This window comes from Muntiacus reevesi, chromosome 12, assembly GCF_963930625.1.
Source record: "Muntiacus reevesi chromosome 12, mMunRee1.1, whole genome shotgun sequence".
Classification (NCBI taxonomy): Eukaryota; Metazoa; Chordata; class Mammalia; order Artiodactyla; family Cervidae; genus Muntiacus; species Muntiacus reevesi.
The window spans coordinates 46,866,731-46,890,701 of record NC_089260.1 but is presented as its reverse complement, the minus strand read 5'-3'; the positions used below and the strand labels follow the sequence as shown (position 1 = coordinate 46,890,701).

General features: G+C 39.0%; 1 protein-coding gene across 4 annotated transcripts in view; it reads left to right on the top strand.

The window, feature by feature from the left end:
• Positions 1 to 23,971, top strand: part of PREX2 (phosphatidylinositol-3,4,5-trisphosphate dependent Rac exchange factor 2) — a 303,314-nt gene that overhangs the window by 97,443 nt on the left and 181,900 nt on the right. For all 4 annotated transcript variants that reach the window (XM_065902847.1, XM_065902846.1, XM_065902845.1 and 1 more), the window contains 5 exons: positions 4,710 to 4,843; positions 7,211 to 7,314; positions 10,534 to 10,683; positions 14,397 to 14,541; positions 19,264 to 19,364. In XM_065902847.1, the coding sequence (XP_065758919.1) occupies positions 4,710 to 4,843; positions 7,211 to 7,314; positions 10,534 to 10,683; positions 14,397 to 14,541; positions 19,264 to 19,364 (634 nt within the window). The remainder of the gene's footprint in view (positions 1 to 4,709; positions 4,844 to 7,210; positions 7,315 to 10,533; positions 10,684 to 14,396; positions 14,542 to 19,263; positions 19,365 to 23,971) is intronic.

Below are 23,971 nucleotides of genomic sequence, written 5' to 3'. Positions count from 1 at the left end.
TTTCAAAGATAAAGCTGTGAGTTTTTGTTTTTTCTGCTACAGAGAAAGGTAGAGTATATTATTTAAGTGAGAGGAAAATATGACACAACATTAGTCAAAAACAGACATTTATTAAGTGTCTGCTTACAGATCAGATGAATTTGAAGTGAGAGGAATATTGTGATTACACAAGAGTATATCTACACTTGGCCAAATTTTCTTCAGTATTTATAATACTCTCTATATCTGTGTTTCAAGAATCTTTAATGATTTTTATCCACCATTGTCATGGAGATAATACACAGATTAAATCATAGTAAGTCAAAGGCACAGTGGCCTTTTTTTCCCATCTAAAAGATGAATCTGGTATAAAGAGAAGACATTCTTTTAGAATGAGATTTTTAGACAAATCTGTATGTTTTGACACAGATTCCTTTAAGTGCATAAAGGTTTTCCTAGGAATTCTTTAAATTATTCATGAAAATCTTTCATGTGATGATAGGAGGTTACCATGATAGAAGGTAGGAAAGGTAATACCAAAACTAATTCCTAAATTCTGTTGTTAAATATTAAAAACATACCACCTGAGTAATAAAACTGTCTCAATAGGATTTAGTAAAATGTGTATTATGTATATATTGTGAGATAAACTTTGTCTCTTTTGGTGATATGTGTATATTGTAAGATAGTCTATGAAGCATAACAGGAATTCTAGAAACTGTGAGTGGTTGGGTTTGATGTCCTTACCCCATACAATTTCATTAATTGATAATTAAGCAGATGCTTTGAGTCACTTGTGGAAAGAAGTGTTGACTTCGAAGAGGTCAATTCATCTTATTCTGATTTTTGATCGGGAGCTGATGGGAATTTATGGTGATGCCTTCAATATAATGCATATTAGTGAGAGGTTTGAGAGTTTGTTATGATGTCAGTCTGGATTAACTGAATTGAGAAGTCAAAATATTCAAGTATAGGGTAGAGGAGAAAGACCTAGGGGAATTTTGAATCAGATGTAACATGGGGTTACCATAAATGTGCTAATAAAATCTTGTGTTTAGTTGCTCAGTCGTGTCCAACTCTGCTACCCTAAGGACTGTAGCCTGCTAGGCTCCTTTGTCCATGGGGATTCTCCAGGCAAGAATACTGGAATGGGTTGCCATGCCTTCCTTCAGGAGATCTTCCCAACCCAGGGATCGTACTCAGCTCTCCTGCGATGCAGGAGGATTCTTTACCGTCTAAGCCACCAGGGAATGTGTTGTAGGAGACTGGAGAAATAATAATATCACTCCTATATTCTTCATTTGCCAGCTCAGTCCAAATAGTTATATTCGGTTTTGGAGGTATTCATGTTATGGGAAATCCTGACAAGCTGGAGAAGGTCCAGAGGAGAAATAGGAGCTTCCAGGTTTCTGAAGCCAATTCATATCATCAAAAAGCAATGGTATAACAGAACCCAGAAGGCAGAAGGAACATCTTAGATATGTTCAGATTTTGGTGGACCTTTCATGATGAAGGGAGATTCCCAGATGGCGCCAGTGGTAAAGAATCCACCTACCAATGCAGGAGACACAAGATTCATGGGTTCAGTCCCTGGATCAGGAAGATCCCCTGGAGTAGGAAGTGACAACCTATTCCAGTATTCTTGCCTGGAGAATCCCATGGAAGGAGGAGCCTGGCGGGCTAGAGTCCATGGGGTCGCAGAGAGTCAGACTCGTTTGAACAACTAACCCTTTCACTTTCAACACATTTCAGCCCAGTGCTTACAAACTCCCCTGAAATTCAGCTCACTGAGATCCTTTCTGATTATGTTTGGCTTTCCAAAGAAGTTATGTTTACAAAGAGAGATTGTGTTGGCCTTACTCATGGGACTATTCAGCGTGTATGTCAGTTACCATCACAAGTAATAGATCCATTTTCTATTTTGCGCATTGGTCCCATGAATTCTTCAGTGCTTGGATGATATCTCCCCTGAGGCTGTGTAAGAGGATGGAATAAATGGCCTCTAGCCATTATAGTTAGCTCAAATTCACATTAAATTTTCCTTATATTTATTAATGAAGATAATCACCACAAACAAGTCAGAAAATGTATTGTTAGTATTTCATTCATTTAGGAATACATCTATAAATAAATACATACATATTTAACCTGGGAAACTATTTGGAAGACTGGTTAATGTGCAAATTAGCATAATACTTACAGTAACCCTTTAATAATGTAACAAATTATCTTCCTGCCTTGGCACTTATGGACTATTGTATGGAATAATCTAAAGTGAAGTGTTTTGTACCTTTTATAAAATTAATATTGATCAAGCCAATTTTCATAATGTTATTTAGGTCCCTTGAGTAAGAATCAATGTGATGTTTCCTTTTTTACATTTTAAATGCCATTCTAATTTTTTTTCTAAGGGAGAAATGTATTCACTATAAATTAGAAGTCATTGCTACTGCACTTGAGATTGATGTTTACATTTGATGACAGTTTTTGCTTAATTATCGCATGGCAAAATATATGAAATTGTGTGAATGTTTGACAGATCTCCATTTCTATCCATTTCTACCCTTATGATGAAGGGAGAGAGGGAAGTATTTCAAATGTAAAATGTGTTTGTAATATAGATACCCAGATTAGCACAGTGACACTGTCTTAATTAACTTCTCCTTTGGGAAGTTTCTTATTATAGTTATAGGAGTTATTTTAATTTAAATTTTTAATATTAATCAGAAAAATATTCATTGTTAGTATGCAAATATGAAATTAGTATTGATGTTCTCGGTTTTAAATATCAGAAAAGATCAGACATATTTAAAACAGAAGTATTCTTACAGAGCACACTTAACAGAGCTCTACTGAAAAGTTGCCCATTTTTTTTGTTCCAACTCAACAAGTTAGTCATGCTAGTTTAGTTTGTAGAAACAACACTTATGACCTGCTAAGTCGCTTCAGTCATGTCCAACTCTTTGTGACCTCTTGGACTATAGCCCACTGGGTTCCTCTGTCCATGGCATTCTCCAGGCAGTAATACTGGAGTGAGTTGCCATGTCCTGCACCAGGGGATCTTCCTGACCCAGGGATTGGACCAGTGTCTGCTGTGGCTCCTACATCACAGGCAGATTCTTTATTACTGTGACACTGGGGAAGCCCAGTGGCTCAAAATAGACATTTCTGATCAGTTCACATGACAACTCGTGTGTGGGTTCTCCCAGTGGGCAGTTTCCCTTTGTTGATGGTTCAGAGGCCTAGGCTTCTGCTCTGTTGTTCTTCCTCCTCTCAACCTCCCATGATTAGCACTTGTGTTAAGAATCAGTTTTGTTGCTGATCATATGACCTTCACGGGCACTCAGTAAGGGTTTATTCAATGAATGAGCGTGCCAGTGCATCTTTTAATAACTGTGGTGAAAGGTTTTATGGAAGGTTGCTCTCTTTAAATAGATTTTTTTCCCTTTTATTTCTTCTTTTATCTTCCTCTCCATCCTAGAAGTGGAGACAGTTGGCCTCTTCTATTCCGGGTTCTGCATCCAGAGTTTCAGCCAACTTCAGGTTGAAACTATTTGGGAAAAAAAAAAATTCCACAAAGTTTCATAAAACAAAACTTGCACCAGCAACTATTAGATAGTATTTACATTGTATTTATGACTATTTACGTGACATTTTGGCCACCTGATGAAAAGAGCTGACTCATTTGTAAAGACCCTGATGCTGGGAAAGATTGAAGGCCGGAGGAGAAGGGGACAACAGAGGATGAGATGGTTGGATGGCATCATCGACTCAATAGACATGAGCTGGAGTAAACTCTGGGAGTTGGTGATGGACAGGGAGGCCTGGCTGCTGGCTGCTGCGGTCCATGGGGTCGCAGAGTCAGACACGAGCGACTGAGCGACTGAACTGAACTGAACTGATGTAACATTTACATTGTATTGGCTCCCCTAGTAGCTCAGATGGTAAAGGATCTGCCTGCAATGCAGGAGACTTGGATTCAACCCCTGGATGGGGAAGATCCCCTAGAAGGGAAGGCTATCCACTCCAGTATTCTTGTCTGGAGAATCCATGGACAAAGGAACCTGGTGGGCTACAGTTCGCAGGGTTGCAGAGTCTGACCTGACTGAGTGACCAACACTTCCACTTTACATTGTATTAGATCTTAGATGTAATCTTGACATTAAAATGTACAGGGATTGTGTGTAGATTATATGCAAATACTACGCCATTTTATTTATGTCTCTTGAGCACCCTCAGATTTTGATATCTTTGGGGGTCTTGGAACCATTCCCCCTGGGTATGGAGGAACAATTTTATATAAATTGAGACCTGCTAAAAATTGGCAATTACATGTACTTTGCCAATTACACGTACACGTTCATGGAGCTTTTTTCCCAGACCAAGGAAAGAGGAGGAAGAGGAAAACTGAATATTAGGAACATTCATGTCATGAGTTAGTTTGAAATCATCTCCTTTTTAGAGAACAAAGATAAAATTCGTTATATATGCTGTGTATGCACACATGTGTAAAATAACTAAAGAAGACATGGAATCTCTTAAGAGGAGCTGTACTTACTTATAGTCACCTGGAGGAGACTGGGAGGGAAGGATACCTAAGCTTAAACTATTTGAACTTTTATCCTGTTTGTATATTGCATCTTGAAATAAAAACAGGAGGAAAAAGACTTAGTACGTGAAAGTTTCTGTTAAGTAATCAGACATTGTTTTCTCCATTTTTCCTGATTTAGGGGTCCAACATTACTGATACCTGTACAGAAATGCTGATGTGTGGAGTCTTACTGAAAATTTCTTCTGGAAATATTCAAGAGCGGGTGTTTTTTCTTTTTGATAATCTTTTGGTGTATTGCAAAAGAAAACACAGGTAAGAACATAGACAGGGAATACTTTAAAAACTGTTTATCCACTTCACAGATTCAGCTTTTTCTCTGTGCTTCCATGACCTCATCAGTAAACTTCCATGTATTCTCAGCCCCTTCTCCTTGCTACTTTAAGAAAGAGAACATGTTAGGATTAGAGTCAGGAAATAATTAAATTATTGTCTCTCTATCTTAACGAGCTTTTCAAAAAATTCCTTTTTACCACCTGTGAAAATGAACCTATTTATTTCTTGTAGTATGCTCTTCTCAATTTTTTGTGTTTAGCAGCAAGATTGGGATTAGTAGACATGGGTTTCAGGAAAATCTAGAAGAGGCTGTTAATTCTACCTGTATGAAGCTCTTTAAAAATTGTAAGGTCATATGGACACCAAGAAGGGAAAGGGGTGGTGGGATGAATTGGGAAATTGGAATTGACATATATACACTATTGATACTATGTATAAAAGAGATAACTAATGAAACTGACTGTTTAGCATGGGGAACTTTACTCAGTGCTCTGTGGTGACCTAAATGGGAAGGAAATCCAAGATGAGGGGATATATGTGTACATTTAATTGACACACTTTGTTGTATAGTAGAAACTAACACAACATTGTAAAACCGCTGTACTCCAAGAAAAATTTTTAAAAAATGCTTATTCTCTGCCAGGCATAATCTTAAAGAATCACATGAATTAATTATATAATATTCCTGATAAATTTATAAAATAAGTATTTTCATTATCATCATTTTGTGGAGAAGGATATTGAGTCACAGAGAGGTTAAGTAACTTTCCCATACATAATAGTTACAGAAATGAATTTTGGACCCATTTAGTTCTAATTCAAAGCCCACCTTTATTGCAGATTGTGATAAAATGTGTGTGCCTCATGAAAGATGACAAAAAATAAAAGAAGAACACTTTAAGATAAAGGGATGAATAAAAAAATCATAAGGTGATTCAGGTTGTTTAGGTGCAATTATTTTTTCTCCAATTTTAGTCAGGTATTATTGACAAAGTTATAAGATATTTAAAGTGTACAATGTGATGATTTAATATAATACACATTGTGGAAGGATTCTCCCACTAAATTAACACATCCATCTAGGTTTGATTATTAAAGACATCTGTTTGAGAACGAGATCTTTTTTTATTAGAGGTGTTCTCATCCTTATATATATTACTGCCCTCAAGGTCAAAGCTTTTGCAAAATTTACTCTACAAATGATGTTACCATTCATGGTCTCATGGCTGTAACTGTTAAATTAAATGATAGGGAAAGTTTTATAAAATCAAAATACTGCTGCTTGGCAAATAGCCTTAATGTATATATAAAATGGACCAAATACATGTAAATTCAGAGGAGGAGAGGGGAGAAAGCTCTGCATTAATGCACTTGACAACTTAACTTTTGCTTAGTGTGTATATGTAACACCATACATTAATAATTTAAGTATATATTATGAAATATATATTAATAATTTTAGTATATTCAGTTGTTAGCAGACTTTTGTCAGCAAGTCAAATTAAATAGTTCAGATCAATTGAAGTTTCTTGGATGATTAAATGTTGCTTAATCTTCTTGAATTATTTCTTAAAATCTTTCCTCTTTAATATATTTTAAAAGCAATCTCCCCTGAGTGTCCAGTGATTCAAGTATAAATATATCCATAACTGCCTAATTCATGATTTCAAATGCTCATCTGAACCTGAATTTTTTTTTACTTTGTGTTGCTCAGTTTTTGAGATCAAAGGCTGGTACTAGTGTACTATACACAAAATTTTGAAATGTTTTGGGCTATTTTATAAATAAATAGAATCCTTATGAAGGATTATAGCTGTATTTGAGAGACTTATGCTTCAAGTGTACAGTTATCATATTACAACAATATGGGGAAAATATTTTAGAGCTAGTTAATGCTTAATAACCTCCAGCACAGTCCAAGTCTCTTTGAAGAGGATCCTAAGTATTAACTGAATTTTATCAGAGATTGAGAAAAAATTACCAGCTAGTTACTGAAAATTGAGAAATGAAGTGAAATGGTGAATAACCGGTTTAGAGTGTCTGTCAGAGTGTGATTGGGGATCTTTGATGTCATGTACTGAGCAAAAGCATGTATTCACCCTCTCACCTGTGTGTTGTTCTTGGCTCAGGGCTTCAGTGTCTAGCACCACCTTATAGAGCAGCCTGAGCTGCTATGAATGCCAGAATACAAGTTAAAAAACACCAAGAGCTTAACGTTTGATATTGTTGACAGAACTAGCATCTCCTTTTCAAAGAATGGCTTAAATTATCTTGCTTTAACAAGGTTTTGCCTTAAGTTTAGTAACCACGTTTTTTGTGTGTGTGATTTTCTTCTGTTGTTGTAAGACGGTTGAAAAATAGCAAAGCATCTACTGATGGACATCGGTACCTTTTTCGTGGCCGGATCAATACAGAGGTGATGGAAGTGGAGAATGTGGATGATGGCACAGGTAACTGATTGGTAAATTTAAAATGGAATGGCAATAATAAACTCCCTTATAAGATGGACTTTTCACTCAAATAATTCGTCTGCAGTGAATTTGAGCTTAGAAATACTTTGTTAGGCCAGAATAGTTGGAGGAGGGAGGGAAGATAAGAGAGAGGAGGACTCTTTTAAAACGGAAAATTATCTTCACCTGAACCGTGTTAGTTTGTTGTTGTTCAGTTGCTAAGTTGTGTCTGACTCTTTGCGATCCCATGGACTGCAAGCATGCCAGGCTCCTCTGTCTTCCACTATCTCCTGGAGTTAGCGCAAATTCATGTCTGTTGAGTCAGTGATGCTATCTAACCACATCATCCTCTGCTGCCCCTTTCTCCTTTTGCCTTCCATCTTTTGCTAAGTGATGTCTGACTCGTGTGACCCCATGGACTGTAGCCTGACAGGCTCTGTCCGTGAGATTTCCCAGGCAAGAATACTGAGACCCAGAGATTGAACCGTGTCTCCTGCATTGGCAGGTGAATTCTTTACCGCTCAGCCATGAGGGAAACCCAAACCATGTTAAACACTAACATTAAACACAGAGATACAAAAGTAGCTGGGAGTGTCATAAACTAGTAGTTGTGTCCATAATGTATATTGTAGTTTGATCATGATGCTATTAAAACATCCAGCTTAGGAGCTGTCATAGGAAAGCGTTGAACCTCCTGGAATTAATTTTCATTGGTACAGGCTTGGAAAGCCATTCAAAAAGTAGTGCCAGATCCTTTGTATTCTTTCCTGACAACTAGTTTATTTGTGTAGTTGGCCTGAGGCCAAGAATGTTTGACTTCTAAAAAATGTGAGGAAACAATACCATTCACCATTGCAACAAAAAGAATAAAATACTTAGGAGTATATCTACCTAAAGAAACAAAAGACCTATACACAGAAAACTATAAAACACTGATGAAAGAAATCAAAGAGGACACAAACAGATGGAGAAACATACCGTGTCCATGGATTGGAAGAATCAATATTGTCAAAATGGCTATTCTACCCAAAGCAATCTATAGATTCAATGCAATCCCTATCAAACTACCAACGGTATTTTTCACAGAACTAGAACAAATAATTTCACAATTTGTATGGGAATACAAAAAACCTCGAATAGCCAAAGTAATCTTGAGAAAGAAGAATGGAACTGGAGGAATCAACCTGCCTGACTTCAGACTCTACTACAAAGCCACAGTCATCAAGACAGTATGGTACTGGCACAAAGACAGAAATATAGATCAATGGAACAGAATAGAAAGCCCAGAGATAAATCCACGAACCTATGGACACCTTATCTTTGACAAAGGAGGCAAGGATATACAATGGAAAAAAGACAATCTCTTTAACAAGTGATGTTGGGAAAACTGGTCAACCACTTGTAAAAGAATGAAACTAGAACACTTTCTAACACCATACACAAAAATAAACTCCAAATGGATTAAAGATCTAAATGTAAGACCAGAAACTGTAAAACTCCTAGAGGAGAACATAGGCAAAACACTCTCTGACATAAATCACAGCAAGATCTTCTATGACCCACCTCCCAGAATATTGGAAATAAAAGCAAAACTAAACAAATGGGACCTAATGAAACTTAAAAGCTTTTGCACAACAAAGGAAACTATAAGTAAGGTGAAAAGACAGCCCTCAGATTGGGAGAAAATAATAGCAAATGAAGAAACAGACAAAGGATTAATCTCAAAAATATACAAGCAACTCCTGCAGTTCAATTCCAGAAAAATAAATGACCCAATCAAAAAATGGGCCAAAGAACTAAACAGACATTTCTCCAAAGAAGACATACAGATGGCTAACAAATACATGAAAAGATGCTTAACATCACTCATTATCAGAGAAATGCAAATCAAAACCACAATGAGGTACCATTACACGCCAGTCAGGATGGCTGCTATCCAAAAGTCTACAAGCAATAAATGCTGGAGAGGGTGTGGAGAAAAGGGAACCCTCTTACACTGTTGGTGGGAATGCAAACTAGTACAGCCATTATGGAAAACAGTGTGGAGATTTCTTAAAAAACTGGAAATAGAACTGCCATATGACCCAGCAATACCACTTCTGGGCATACACACTGAGGAATCCAGATCTGAAAGAGACACGTGCACCCCAATGTTCATCGCAGCACTGTTTACAATAGCCAGGACATGGAAGCAGCCTAGATGCCCATCCGCAGATGAATGGATAAGGAAGCTGTGGTACATATACACCATGGAATATTACTCAGCCGTTAAAAAGAATTCATTTGAATCAGTTCTAATGAGATGGATGAAACTGGAGCCCATTATACAGAGTGAGGTGAGCCAGAAAGATAAAGAACATTACAATATACTAACAGATATATACGGAATTTAGAAAGATGGTAACGATGGCCCTATATGCAGGGCAGAAGAAGAGACGCAGAAGTACAGAACAGACTTTTGAACTCTGTGGGAGAAGGGGAGGGTGGGATGTTTCGAAAGAACAGCATGTATATTATCTGTGGTGAAACAGACCACCAGCCCAGGTGGGAGGCATGAGTCAAGTGCTCAGGCCTGTTGGGCTGGGAAGATCCAGAGGAATCGGGTGGAGAGGGAGGTGGGATGGGAGACCGGGATGGGGAATTTGTGTAACTCTATGGCTGATTCATATCAACGTATGACAAAACCCACTGAAAAATAAAAATTAAAAAAAAAAAAATGTGGTCTGTAGTGCAGTGTTGGGGAAACCATAGGTTGCAGTACAGTAGTCAGATTTGAATTGAATAAGATGGAAATTCTTAAACTGTTCATTAAAAGTGAATGAAAAGAAAAATGACATGAAATGTTAGTCACTCAATTGTGTCCACCTCTTTGCAACCCCATATATTGTCAATCCCTTGCTGACCCAGGGATTGAACCTGGGTCTCCCACATTGCAGGCAGATTCTTTACTGTCTGAGGTACCAGGAGTCCCCTACAACTGAATAGATTTTTTTAAAAGTTCGACTGTTAGTGTTGTGAGTTAGGGATGTTCCGTTTTTTAGGTCTGACAGCATTTAATATATAAAAGTTTCTTTATTTTTAAAAATTTTATGTTCTTCAATACACATGTATAAAGATATTTTGAAGAATTCAGTGGTTTTGGAGCTTTTTTGATATGAATAGTTGTGTTGCTCTAATATATATTACATTTGTTCTTTCACTTTACCTATTAATTTTCAGCTGACTTCCATAGCAGTGGACACATTGTTGTTAATGGATGGAAGATACATAACACAGCCAAAAATAAATGGTTTGTGTGTATGGCAAAAACACCTGAAGAGAAACATGAATGGTTTGAAGCTATTTTGAAAGAACGAGAACGGCGGAAAGGTGCGTATATGGATTGAGCATTATAATACTTTGTGAAGTTTCAAATTTAACAAGAAAGCAGAAAATGGGAGTTATGAGGAAAAGTTATGAGGAAGTAGATGGTGTTTGACATTCACTTACTTTAACTAGGTGATGTTAGCCCATGCTAAAATACTTTTTGAATATTTCCAATGTTGTTACTGAAATCAAGTAAAAGAAAATCTTATATAGTTAGCAAATAATTAGATTGTGGCTAGCAGTGTGTTTTAAACAGTGTCTTCATTCTGTTGAGACTGCTGTAACAGAAACCCTACACTAGGTGGCTTATGAACAACAGAAGTTTATTTCTCACAGTTCTGAAGGCTGGGAAGACCAAGACTCAGTATATGATGAGGGCTGTTTCCTGGTTCGTAGATGACTATTTTTTCTGTGTCCTCACCTAGCAGAAGGCATGAAAGAGTTCTCTTAGATCTCCTTAATAAGGGCACTAATCTCATTCATGAGGACTCCACCCTCATGAACTAATTACCCCAAAGGTCAACCTCCTAAAGCCATTACATTGGGAACTAGGTTTCAACATATGAATTTTGGGGACATGCATGCTTAGTTGTTCAGTCGTGTCTGACTCTTTGTGACCCTTTGGACTGTAGCCCACCAGGCTCCTCTCTCTTGTTCAGGCAAGAATAGTGGAATGAGTTGCCATTTCCTCCTTTAGGGGATCCCAGGGATTGAACCTGTGTCTCCTCTGTCTCCTGCATTGCAGGAGGATTCTTTACCTGCTGAGTTACTGGGGACAACATTTGGGGGCATACAGACATTCACTTTACAGCAAATAGTTTTACTTGCTTTAAAATGTGTTCAGTTTTCTTTGCACTTTATTACTTTTTTAAAATTTTTACTGGAGTAGCTTTAGAATGTGCTCGTTTCTTCTGTACAACAAAGTGAATCAGCCCTACTATATGGATATCCGCTCAGTTTTGGATTTCCTTTTCCTGTAGGTCACCAGAGCTCTGAGTTGAGTTCCCTGAGCTAGTCAGTAGGTTCTCATTAGTTATCTATTTTACACATCATATCAATAGTGGATATATGTCAGTCCCAATCTCCAGTCCAGCCCTCCTCCACCTTTCCACTTTGGTATCCGTATGTCTGTTCTCTACATCTGTGTCCCTGTTTCTGCTTTGCAAACAAGATCATCTATACTGTTTTTCTAGATTTCACATATATGGATTAATATATGGTCACACTTTATTCTTGCTCATTTCTAAAGAATCATTATAGAGTTTTGCTTTAAGAAGCACGCTTTAATAATATAATTCAGTATTTGGAGCCCTACACCAATTGTCCCCCTGTCTTTACCAGTACACTTAAAGTTCCTTGGTCAAATATTTTAGTATCCTAATTATAAAATAAGGCATTTTGCATGCATATTAACTTTTTTAAGTGTTGTTACAGTGTCATTGAATCAATGTCATGTAACTCTGAAGGAAATTGTTCACATGGGGAGGTCTAGCTCAGATTTGCTTCATATTTTTGTCAAGATTTGCAAACAGCATTTGGTCTGGTGATATTCAGTGTGTGACGTTTACCTGCAAGTATTCCTATTTCTGTAATTCAGCCAGGAAATAGAATTAGAAATGTTTTCATAATTAACTATTTTCTTTATCAAATAATTGATGAGAAATGTGACAGTGTTTATTCCTTTTCCCAGAGATTTAGGTAAAAAATATCTGATTAATGATAAAATTCTAGAACATAAAGAGCTTTTCCTTCCATCTTTAGATATTTCCCCTTGAAGAATGTAAAAATTTCTACTACCTTGATTAGATTAGTCACAGTATACATTTTAATAAGAATTTCTAAAACATTTAAAAATACTCTTTTGATTGATCTTAGATGAAGAACCAGACAGAAAAACTTTAAAACAAAGATCATGAATGTATAACTGACACTTTGGGTTTTGTTGAATTTAGCAGTCCATTCAAGGAACATAGCAAATCATTTAAAAGATAGAGTCAGTTTTTCATCAAGTTGAACCTTAGCTTTTTTTTTGAACTGATTATGCATATAAATACATCCAAGACCTAAAAAAGGGAAGAAAACAAAAAACAAAGCAGTCTATAACTCTACCTATATTATTCTTAACTCTGCCTTTTAACTTCTATAACTCAGCTTATTCTATTCTTAATGGATTATTCACTGTTATTGGCAAATGTTAGTGACTTCTCCATTGTAAATAACATTTTAGTAAGAAGTTTAGTAGTTAGAAGACTAAAAAAAGAATTCAAGAAATTCTTCTGCCACATTTCTTCACCAGTCCCATCCACTGATTGTCCGTGTGGCCAGAATTGTACCTTTGGCAGTGGTCGCCTCTAAATTTCCTGGCCTGCATTGTCTGTCCCTGTCAGACTAACTTCCGCTCTTTATTGCCAGGTTCTGTCTTTGTGTCCAGTCTTCTTGTCTCTCTGGAGCTCCATGCTCACTTTCTCAGTTACCCCCCTGGGCTGCATGTGAACATCCAAGCTCAAGCTACTCAGTGCTGGTTTTCTCTGTGCCTGAAACCCTTTGCCCAAGATGCCTTCCCATCACCCTTCAGTTCTCCCATCAACTGTCTGGAAGCCATCCTGATTTCTTCTCTCTGCATCCACATTTAACCCATTGCTATGTCTTAACAATACCACCTCCCAGGTATTTCTCAACTTTATCCTCTTCTCCCGATATCCTGCTATTGTTTACAGACATTTGAACTTGCCTAAACTTTAGTGGATCCCTCCTAATTGTCTCTCTCTTCTTAAACCCTCTTTCTTTCAGTTTATTCCCTATACTGTCCTCTGAGCTTTGTTTCCAAAGCATCAAAACTTTCCTGCACTTTCCTGCCTTCCCCCTCCCTCTGGTTAAAATTCATAGATGTTCCCCCAGTTCCGAAGGCACGAAATACACTGAGACTGCTGATGAGCAAGGACCCCGCCCACCCCTCCATCCACCTCCTGTCCTGTCACCTGAAACCCAGGGCTGTGTGCCTCTTCCTTCAGATGACCTTTGTGAAGACGTTCTTTCTCTGGAAATCCTGTCCGTATCAGTGCATTCAAATATGGTCCATCCGTGAAACTTCCCTAAGATAGTGGTTAGGTACTGTGACCATTTCTCTCCCATAGCACAGGTTTTCCTCTAAGGGTGTCTCCAGTGCCACTGTCTAGCTGTGCTGATCTCATCCTACAAAGGGCTTCATAGGTGGTGCTAGTGGTAAAGAACCTGCCTGCCAGTGCAAGATATATCAGAGACCTGGGTTGGATCTGTGGGTTGGAAAGATCCCCTGGAGACGGAAATGGCAACACACTCCAGTATTCTTGTCTGGAGAATCCCATGGACAGAGGAGCTGGTGGGCTACAGTCCATGGGGTTGCAGAGAGTCAGACATGACTGAGCAACTGGGTATAACCTTGATTCCTACTAAAGGGGTCCACGGAGTCTGAGATACAGCTCCTCTTCCTCCAGCAGCCAAACCGTGTGCGTCTAGGGCACAGTCTGCACAGAGGTGCCCTTTGGCTGCAGGCATCTCACCTTGACTGTCTTCCTAGTACCATGTGAGCTTCTTGTCATCCAGAGTCCTATCACACGAGCTTTATATCCACAAATCCCACCACGTGGTAGACATGCAAAGAATGTTTTGTTTTATGAATGTATGAACAAATGAAGGGACTTTTTCAGTGACCTGTCCTGTGTTTTCATTTTTGACAGGTTTAAAATTAGGAATGGAGCAAGACACTTGGGTAATGATCTCCGAACAGGGTGAGAAACTTTATAAAATGATGTGCAAACAAGGAAATCTGATCAAAGACAGAAAAAGAAAACTGACTACGTTCCCTAAATGCTTTCTGGGAAGGTAGGGTTGTTGTCTGGGTATGTTTCTTTCATATTTTCATGATCTCATGTGTTAACTTTCCTTTGATTATTCATTTTTTCGTAAAAAAATATACTCCTAAATGATTTTGAATATTTCTTTACCATCCACATTTCCTAGGCCATAATGGGATGAGGGAGTGGATATAGAGCCAGGAACCCTGACCAGAAAACTGAAGGCATCCATCCATCCATTCATCCATGACTTTAGTAATTTCTGATAAACTGTGTTTCAGGGGCATGGCAGAGGCTGGGATCAGGCAGCAGCAGGCAGGCAGGCAGGCGGGTTTGCCTGTAGGGCACAGAGTCTGGCAAAGACATGAGTGCAGGGCCTGAGAGTCACTTAGACTGAAAGGCACACAGTCTAAACTCCCAATTAATTCAGAATTTAGACAGCTGGGCTCAGGATGAAAGGGTATTGATGAAGAGTCTGAAAAAGTGGGTCACGCGAGGGGCCAGGCACAGAGGAGCAGGCAGGGAGGTCACTTGGTTGTTCAGCTCAGAGAAGATCAAGCTTGTGCCTTTGGTTCTGCAGATGCTACTCGGCTGTAGGTGGGAATCCCTGCTGGGTTAAGCCAGAGGGCAGGGTAACTGCCTTCAGGTGGCTCTGCTTAGGAAACGCTCTGTGCCAACTTCTTCCTGTACATTATTTCCAATCTTCAAACACATACTTAAGAGTTAAAAACCTTTATTATTTTTTTTAAAGATTAAGATCAGGGAGTTTGACATGTCCAAGTTCATACAACTAGTAATTTACAATATCAATGCTATAAAAGTAGACTGGAGAGGTAGTTCAAAACCCAGTCCCCACTCAGATCTGATCCTGCCACGGGCTAGTTGAGAGATTTGTTTTGTTTAGTCACTAAGTAGTGTCCAGCTCTTTTGTGACTCCATGGAAGGTAGCCTGACAGGCTCCTCTGTCCATGGAATTCTCCAGGCAAGAATACTGGAGTGGGTTGCTATTTCCTTCTCCAGGGCAACCTTCTGACCCAGGAACTGAACCTGAATCTCCTGTATTAGGAGGTGGTTTCTTCCCCACTAGGAAAGCCCAGTTGAGCGACTGGGGAAGAGTTAAATTTCTCTTTCCTCTATAACAATAGAAATGATTGTATTATTTACCTGTGATACTTACCAAAATGTCTTCTTTTTTTTTCTTTTCTTCCAGTTTTATTGAGCTATAATTGTGTCAGTTTAAGATACACAGCATAATAATTTGACTTACATACATTGTAAAAGGTTTACCATAATTAGTTTAGTGAACATTAGTTATCTCATTTAGATACACATTCAAGAAAGAGAAAAAATTTTCCCTTGTGATGAGAATGCTTAGAATTTACTGTTAATTTTTATGTGCAAGGACAACAGTGTTAATTATGTTTCAGAATGTCTTCTTAGCTATACAGACTGGTGTGGGCTGCCATTCCCTTCTCCAGGGGATCTTCCTGACCTGGGGATTAAACTTGGGTCTCCTGCATTCCAGGCAGATTCTTTACCATTTGAGCCATCAGGAAAGTCCAACATACAAAATCACCATAGACTATGCCAACACCAAGCTCATTAGAACAATATAGGCCAGGAGACCCTGTGCTTGCCGGGAAGCAGGGGGGTCCCCTCTTCAATGGGGTGGTCCTTGCAACAGGCCACACAACAGCAGCAAGCTGTAGTTGCTGGTATTGGCTCTGCCCCCAGGTGAAGGGAGAGAGCAGATGTGAGTCCCCCTTGGCTAAAGAGTCCCGTGTTGCAAAGAAGACACCCTTTCTCAGAACAACCTCTTCGGCATAACCTCCAACGTTCCCATAATACGTACCCCCTTTCTTCAAGAGTCATACTTGACGAGTCACTTCAAGTTGTGGCTTCTCACCAGGTGTTTATAAGCGTGCAGTTTAACCATCAGAAACCATTTTGACCACAAACAACGTGTTAGTGGCTCAACCGTGTTGGGTTCTTTGTGACCCCATGGACTGTAGCCCTCCAGGCTCCTGTGAACGTGAGGTTTTCCAGGTAAGAATGCCACCTAGTAATACAACTGACACTCAACCCTCATCAGGTTTCTAGGGAGACTCACCCAGGCTCAAATTTGTCCTTACTGAAGGATAGAGAGTTCTATTAAGCCTTTACCCACACCATCTCCTATGGCTGTGGTGCCCATTAGTTGCAGTAATCTGCAAAGCATTGCCCAGAACCCTGGTGACATAGTGGAGGCTCAGTAAACATTTGCTGTGTTAATTGTAGCCTTTTCCATAACAACATACCATGACCTGAATGTGAGATGTTTCTGACCGGATCATGATCCCTTTGCCATGTGTTGATGGGATCTTTCTATTACTTGATTAGGTTCCTTAATAAAGTCACTCATTAACTTTCTTCCCTACCCTTTCTTTTTCCCCCCATACTCCTAATTTATAGGACTGCTTAAAATATGCTTTTCCCCCCTCACTTTATTTGGAAACATTCAGGAATCTGCTAAGATCAAAATGATCTTAGGAAACTAGGGGATCAGGGAGTTTGACATGTGCCAGCCATCTCAGCCCACTTACAGATGGCTGACATTGGATAATCACTTACCATGTGCTAGGCACAGTGTTAACTTCCTGACCTTTGTCAGCTCCTTTAATCCCAGGCAGCTCTATGGGGTTGATATTCTTATTAATTCCATGTCATTGAGAAAAAAAAAGAAACTGAGACTTAGAGAATTAAATGTACTCACACAACATCACACAGCTAGTAGAGGCAGAAACAGTGTTTGAATCCAGGTTGTCTTATTGCAAAGTGCATGATGTTACTTCTTTAATAGAAGCATACAAAGACCTTTAATAACTTCTTCTGCCTTAAAAAGTGCATTGTGGACTAGACATTTATGTTTAAATTTCCATATCCCTTGGTTATTTGACTTTACCATATGTGTCACTTTTAGTTTTGAAATAAATGGAAAAGTAATTTCCTGACACTTTCCATCACTTTGCTTCTTTGGCCTCTGTGCAAAAATAAAATTGCTATGAAATATATTCATTAGTTAGCATAAGCGTTTAAGCATTAGCTTTTTAAACATGAGCATGATAAAATATTTTATTGTAAAATGTCTCTGTATTGTGTTCTCTTAATGATATCACAGGCCTTTAAAAAAATATCAGTATTTAGATGAGGGTCTCCTAAGTGTTACAAAACACTCTCCCGAAATAGTGAGTGATGTGAGCTGTTAATTCTCAGTGGCCTTTCCCAACCACAGCAGATGTGCATGGTAGACAGTCTGATGGATGGGTTTGTGTTGGAGGATTCCTTATGGGTGGCAGTTTAGATATAGCAATGAATTTTCCAAGTCATTTTAAAATTTGAAAACAAGGTAGTCAGACTTTTCTGTGTCTTTTGGTGTGTAACATTTGTCTATTGGGGGCTTCCTTGGTGGCTCAAATGGTAAAAGAATCTGCCTGCGATGCAGGAGACCTAAGTTCGATCCCTGCGTTGGGAAGATCCCCTGGAATGACAACCGACTCCAGTATTCTCGCTTAGAGAATCTGATGGACAGAGGAGCCTGGCAGGCTTCTGTCTGTGGATGGGGTTGCATAGAGTTGGACACAACTGAGCGACTAACACACACAATAGACACACGATTGTCTACTGCTGCAAAACAAATTGTCATATACTTAGTCACTTAAAATGATGCACGGGTAGGTATTCACTTGTATTTCTGTAGGTCAGAAGTCCAGGTGAGTTAGAGCAGGTCCTGTGCTTAGGGTCTCACAAAGGCAAAATCAAGGTGTTGGCAGGGCAGGGCTGGACTCTTATCTTGAATCTTTGAGGAAGACTTCATCTTTCCAGCACATTCAGGTTGTGGGCAAAATTTCATCCTTTGTGGTTATAAGAATGAGGCTCCCGTTTCCATGCTGGCCATTGCAAGTTGTCTGTATTCTTTGATATGTGACCCCTTCTAGCAGTGGCACGTTGAATCTTTCCTGTGCTTTTACTTGTTCTCACTTCTTCTTGTGCCACCAGCCTGAGAAAACTGTGCTTCAAAGGGGTCAGCTGCTCAAGTCAGGCCCACTGGGATAGTTTCCATATTTTAAGGTCAAATGACTTGGGATTTTAATTACATATACCAGTCCATTCACAGAACTACCTAGATTAGAACTTAACTGACAAACCAAGGGATGGAATTCTTGATGGGGGAGGGAGGTGGGTGGAAAAAGCTTTTTAGAATTCTGTCATATAGGGCATGCATAATAAAATTATTTTGTATGCCGTCTTGGAGTTTCAAACTTATTGGTTCTCTGTGCCTGAAAAGCTACATTTAAGACAATTTATCTCTTTATTTTAAATCAATGTTATTCTATCTAATTCTGCTGTTTAGTTATCTTTAAAATCTGTTGTATCTCTCTAGTCCCAAATTTGCTTTTATATGTGTAATAACCTATAGTTAAAGATACTCTAGAATTCTCCCTTTGTGTTTACTAAAGGTCTAGATAAGTTGAATAGTTATTAAGTAGAGTTTAGGTAAGTCTGAATGTATGGACATGAGTTTTCTAGAATAGAGTCCAATGTAAATATATATCGACCTTACATATAGGAAAAAAATGTATGTAAGATTCACTGCAAGCATTCCTTTGTATTTTGAGACTCCTTTCATAGCTGCTTGATAAATGCTTGGTGCAGATAGACTTCCTGGGGGAAAACATAATGATTTAACTTTTTCATTGGATTTCTGTTGCAGTGAATTTGTGTCATGGCTGTTGGAAATTGGAGAGATTCACAGGCCTGAGGAAGGTGTTCACTTGGGACAAGCATTATTGGAAAATGGAATCATCCATCATGGTAATTATTTTATTAATCACCTATTTAATTTATTTTTCCACAAATTACATTTGCCTTTGTTGCATTGATTGGTTTAGTTTATAATACTTCTCCACCTTATAGGATGCTTATGTTTTTTTCCAACATCCTGGAGTGTCTCATCTGTATAGAATGAGGGAACGTAGGCTTATGCTGATATATTTGTTAACTTGAAAGGAACAAGTCCAACACAGGCAAGACTTAAATTCCGGTTAAAAATGATGTAGGATTGAGACAAGTTCCTTAATGGTGAGTTCTAACTAGACTATCTGTGATGCTTCGTGAGTGAGGTGGCCTTAGCACTGGGCATTGTAGAGTGAGTGGAACTCTGACAAGGACAGAAGGACATTCCACCCTGAAGAAGCAGTAACTCCCAGACAGGGGAGCGGGAAGTTCATGGTGGCCTCTTCAGAACCAGCACAGTGTCACAGTGCAGGCCCATACCTTTCACAGATGAATATACTGGGGAGAGGGCTGTGATGAGAAAGGAAGGCACAACCCTAACTTAGCAGCTCTTAACTTGCTGACTGTGTGTGTGGGACTGCTTCTGAAGGAAGTGAGCAGCTGATGGGCACCTGGAAACAGAGGAGAGACCAGAACTTGGTTTCAGAGCTAAGTGAGGAGTGGAGAGTTAGAGATTAAAGGGGATCCTGCCTGTGGGGGTCCTCCCTTCCTCAGGAGAAAAAAAGACCAGGCCCCAGTGCATGGGCATGATGAGAGGGGTCCATTAGAAGCTGAGAGCGTATGTGATGCCTCTTTAGACTTGGGAGATGCAGAGGGAGGTAGTATTAATCACTCAGCTGTGTTCTCCTCTTTGCAACTCCATGGAGTGTAGCCCGCCAGGCTCCTCTGTCCATTGGGCTCCTCCAGGCAAGAAGACTGGAGTGGGTTAGCATTTCCTTCTCCAGGGGATCTTCCCGACCCAGGTATCAAACCTGGGTCTCCTGCATTGCAGGCAGATTCTTTACCATCTGAGCCGCCAGGGGAGTCCATGAAGAGTGAGGGGTGAGATCAGATTTTCTGTGCTTTCTCTCTGGATGACAGAGATAGTTAATTAAAGAGGAGGGCCAGATGAAAAAGAAGATGAAGGGGGAGGGTCCAGCAGGAGGCTGAAAACGTGTGGATGTAACACTTGAGGTAGAGGGAGAGTGAGGTCATGTTTGTGAATCATTTCAAGAGAGCATCAGGTTCTCAGCACATCAATAAGAAGCACATAAAAAAGCAACAAAGCGATGATCATCGAACTAAGAATAAAAGCTTGAGGAATTTCTCATGCAAAATGTGCAAGAAGAGAAAAAGACAAGGGACTGGGACTAAATACGGATATTTGGCTATGAAGTTTCGATATTTGTTTTTGTCCCTAAATTAGAGTGAGATGAAAACAAACTGGATCCTCCCAATTTCCCCACCACAGTAGATGCTGCCAGTGTAATGTCCCCATCTACCCAGACAGGAGTCACCTAGCATTCCTTTTTCTTCCTCATACCATGAAGTCCTGTGAGCCCTGCCAACAGACAGGCCACTGATCAGACTGCTGCGGTCCCAGGATCCCTACCTTCTTTCCAGTCACCACCTTCTTTGTCCTTGTTTGGGTGTTTGTCCTTCACCCCTGTGGAACGCTTTGCAGGAAACAGCTGAAGAGACCTTTTAAGACATTTATAAGATCTAGGTGCTCTCTTGCTTACAGTCATCTACTGGCTTCCTGTTAAACTTAAAGAAAAGTCCAGACTTTTAACCTAAATTTCCTGCCAAGGCTCTTGTACATAACCCTACATGATAGAGCCCCTGACTTCCTCTCTGAGTAGTCTGTACCTAACTGATTACGTGGTGGCCACCCTGACCTTCTGTCTCTTCTTTGAACACTCTAAGACGACTTTTCATGTAGGATCTTTGCTCTTGCTATTCTCAGTTAACAATTGCTTGGTAATGCCTAAGAAATGTCAGGGACCTTTCTAGGTCCTGGAGAAGCAACAGTGAATGAATTGTCAGATGCCACTGTATTGTGTCTTATCTTCCATGATCTGCCTTTTAGAGTCCTACCCAGTCCCCATTATTTCAATAAAACTACTTTTGAATTTTTGACATTTTCTTCATGGACTCCTTATCACTCTCTGAAATTGTCATGTTGTTTCATTTATTTCTTTGTTTAATATTTCTCTCTTTATCTCCCATCCGTACTCTAGACCTCAGTCAAAATAGAAGCACCATGAGAACAGGAGTCTTGTGTGTTAATATATACTGAATGCCTACAATGCCTTGCACATAATAGATGCCTCATTATAATTTCCTGAGTGAATAAATGAATGGCTATATTTTGAACAAATGGATAATACTGGGAAGTTGTATATGATTTTGTACCTGGTCCATTAATCCCATTAGAACTCCATTTAGCATTCAGTATGCTAAAAGCATCATCCAATATCTTAAAAGTTAAAAGTGAAAAGATATTGAGCTACATGGCTTTCCTGTTTGTGTTCGTCTTTCTCTTCTAAGGCCATGTTCAAGTATATATTTGGGAAAAGGATTGAATGCATTTGTTTTATCCTATAGTCTATTGACGATAAAGGAGGTGGTACATAAAGTGGTACATAAAGTGATTATTCTTTTCCCATTCTAGACTGTATAATCCTAGGGACTATTCATTACCCATAGAGCAAGGAAGGGAAAATCTGTTTATGGACACTTGTTTATTCCTTTCCTTACTGATTCTTCTTTCTATATGGGAAATATTATGCTAGGTGCTTGAAGGTATGTGTACATGAATCAGGGATATTTTTTCTGTGGTCTGATGGTTTTAAGCCTATCTTTTTACCTTGTTCATTATGAAATCCAGCTTCTGGCATATCTCCTTTTAGACAAGACAGAAACCTACAGGGTTAGGAGAACTAATTTTTTTCAGGGACTATTGAGGAAGAAAACTGTATTGGTTAGCATTAGCTGCTGTAACAAGTAAACCTCCCCAATACATTATAGAAGGCTCACATTATAGAAGCTAATTTTTTACTCACATAAAATTTAGTTAGTAGTGAAGGATGAGGTTGTGGCATTTGGCTCTGTATAAGGTTTTGATGCCTGATAGAGCCTCAACCATCTTCAATACAGTGCTCCTAAAGGTCACCTTGAAGGAAGGGTGGAGTCTTTTCTTTGTTTTAAGTAGGTTTGTACATTTCCCATTGTACATCATTTTTGTGCACATACCTGTGGACACCGCTCAGGTATGTGATTGCTTCCCTGGTGCCTCAGCTGGTAAAGAGTCTACCTGCAGTGTAGAAGACCTGGGTTCAATCTCTGGGTTGGGAAGATCCCCTGGAGAAGGGAATGATACCCATTCCAGTATTCCAGCCTGGAGAATCCCATGGACTGTATAGTCCATGGGGTCGCAAAGAGTCAGACATGAATGAGCGACTTTCACTCACTCACTCACTTGACCGTAAGAGACTCCTAAAAACGTCCTGTAGTTGCATACGCAGGAAAAACAGACGTTAACGCAATTTGGTAGTCAGTTACTTAATTTCTGCCCCTCAGACTTAGCTCCTAGGTCAATATAAAATCAGTGAAATTATATGAAAGCTAGAATAATCATAATACATGTATTAATGTTTTACAATGATATCTGCAAACAATAGTAAAAAAAATCACTTTTAACACTTTTATTTTCAGTTGAGGTTATTGTGACTCCAGCTGTTAATCTGAGTCACTTTAATCCTTTATGAATTAGAAATAACAGGAAAAAAATAGTCTTAAAGCTGTCAACAATGGATGCTGCTATTTAAATTGTTTAAAAAATTATGGATATGCAACTTTTTGTACTTCTGTGTGATGAGTGAACTGTATTTTAGAAAGAGTTGCACTGTTTGCTACAGTATTTTCTTTTTTGACTATGAGATACCTTGTGACAGATCACAGAATATTGGAGAAACTTGACTCCCAATGCTGGAAAGGTCAGGGCGTGGAAAGAGGTTATCCTTTCAAAGGAGCTGTGAGGTTATTTTCAAGCTAACTATCCTCTCTTGCTTTATTTCAACATAGTTGATCCAGAAATTGTGTGAGGAAGAGTTACTTGTTTGTCTAAAAACTGAAGAAAGTGAAAGTGTTAGTCACTCAGTCATGTCCAACTCTCTGAGACCCCATGAACTGTAGCCTGCCAGTCTCCTCTGACCATGGGATTCTCTAGGCAAGAATACTCTAGGGGGTATCCATTCCCTTCTCCAGGGGATCTTCCTGATCCAGAGATCGAACCTTGGTCTCTTGCCTTGCAGGCAGATTCTTTATCATCTGAGCCACCAGACATGACTGGTTATGGGTGGGCTTTACAATTAACAAAACTGTTATTACTTTCCCTGAATATATGAATAGCTAGGCAGACATATTAAAGTCACTTTTAAGTTGGTACAAAGTTGATGTGGAATGATACTTATTCAGTATCTTCATGAACATAGTCATGTAGAGTCTGACCAGTTCAGGACTGCTAAAATATCTGGAAGGAATCACAGGGGGAATCACCCTTATTTATTTTAGTAATATAAGTATCAAAATATTTTTAACTACCTCCGTCTAGAAAGAGAAAAAAATCAACAACGTAAGCTTTT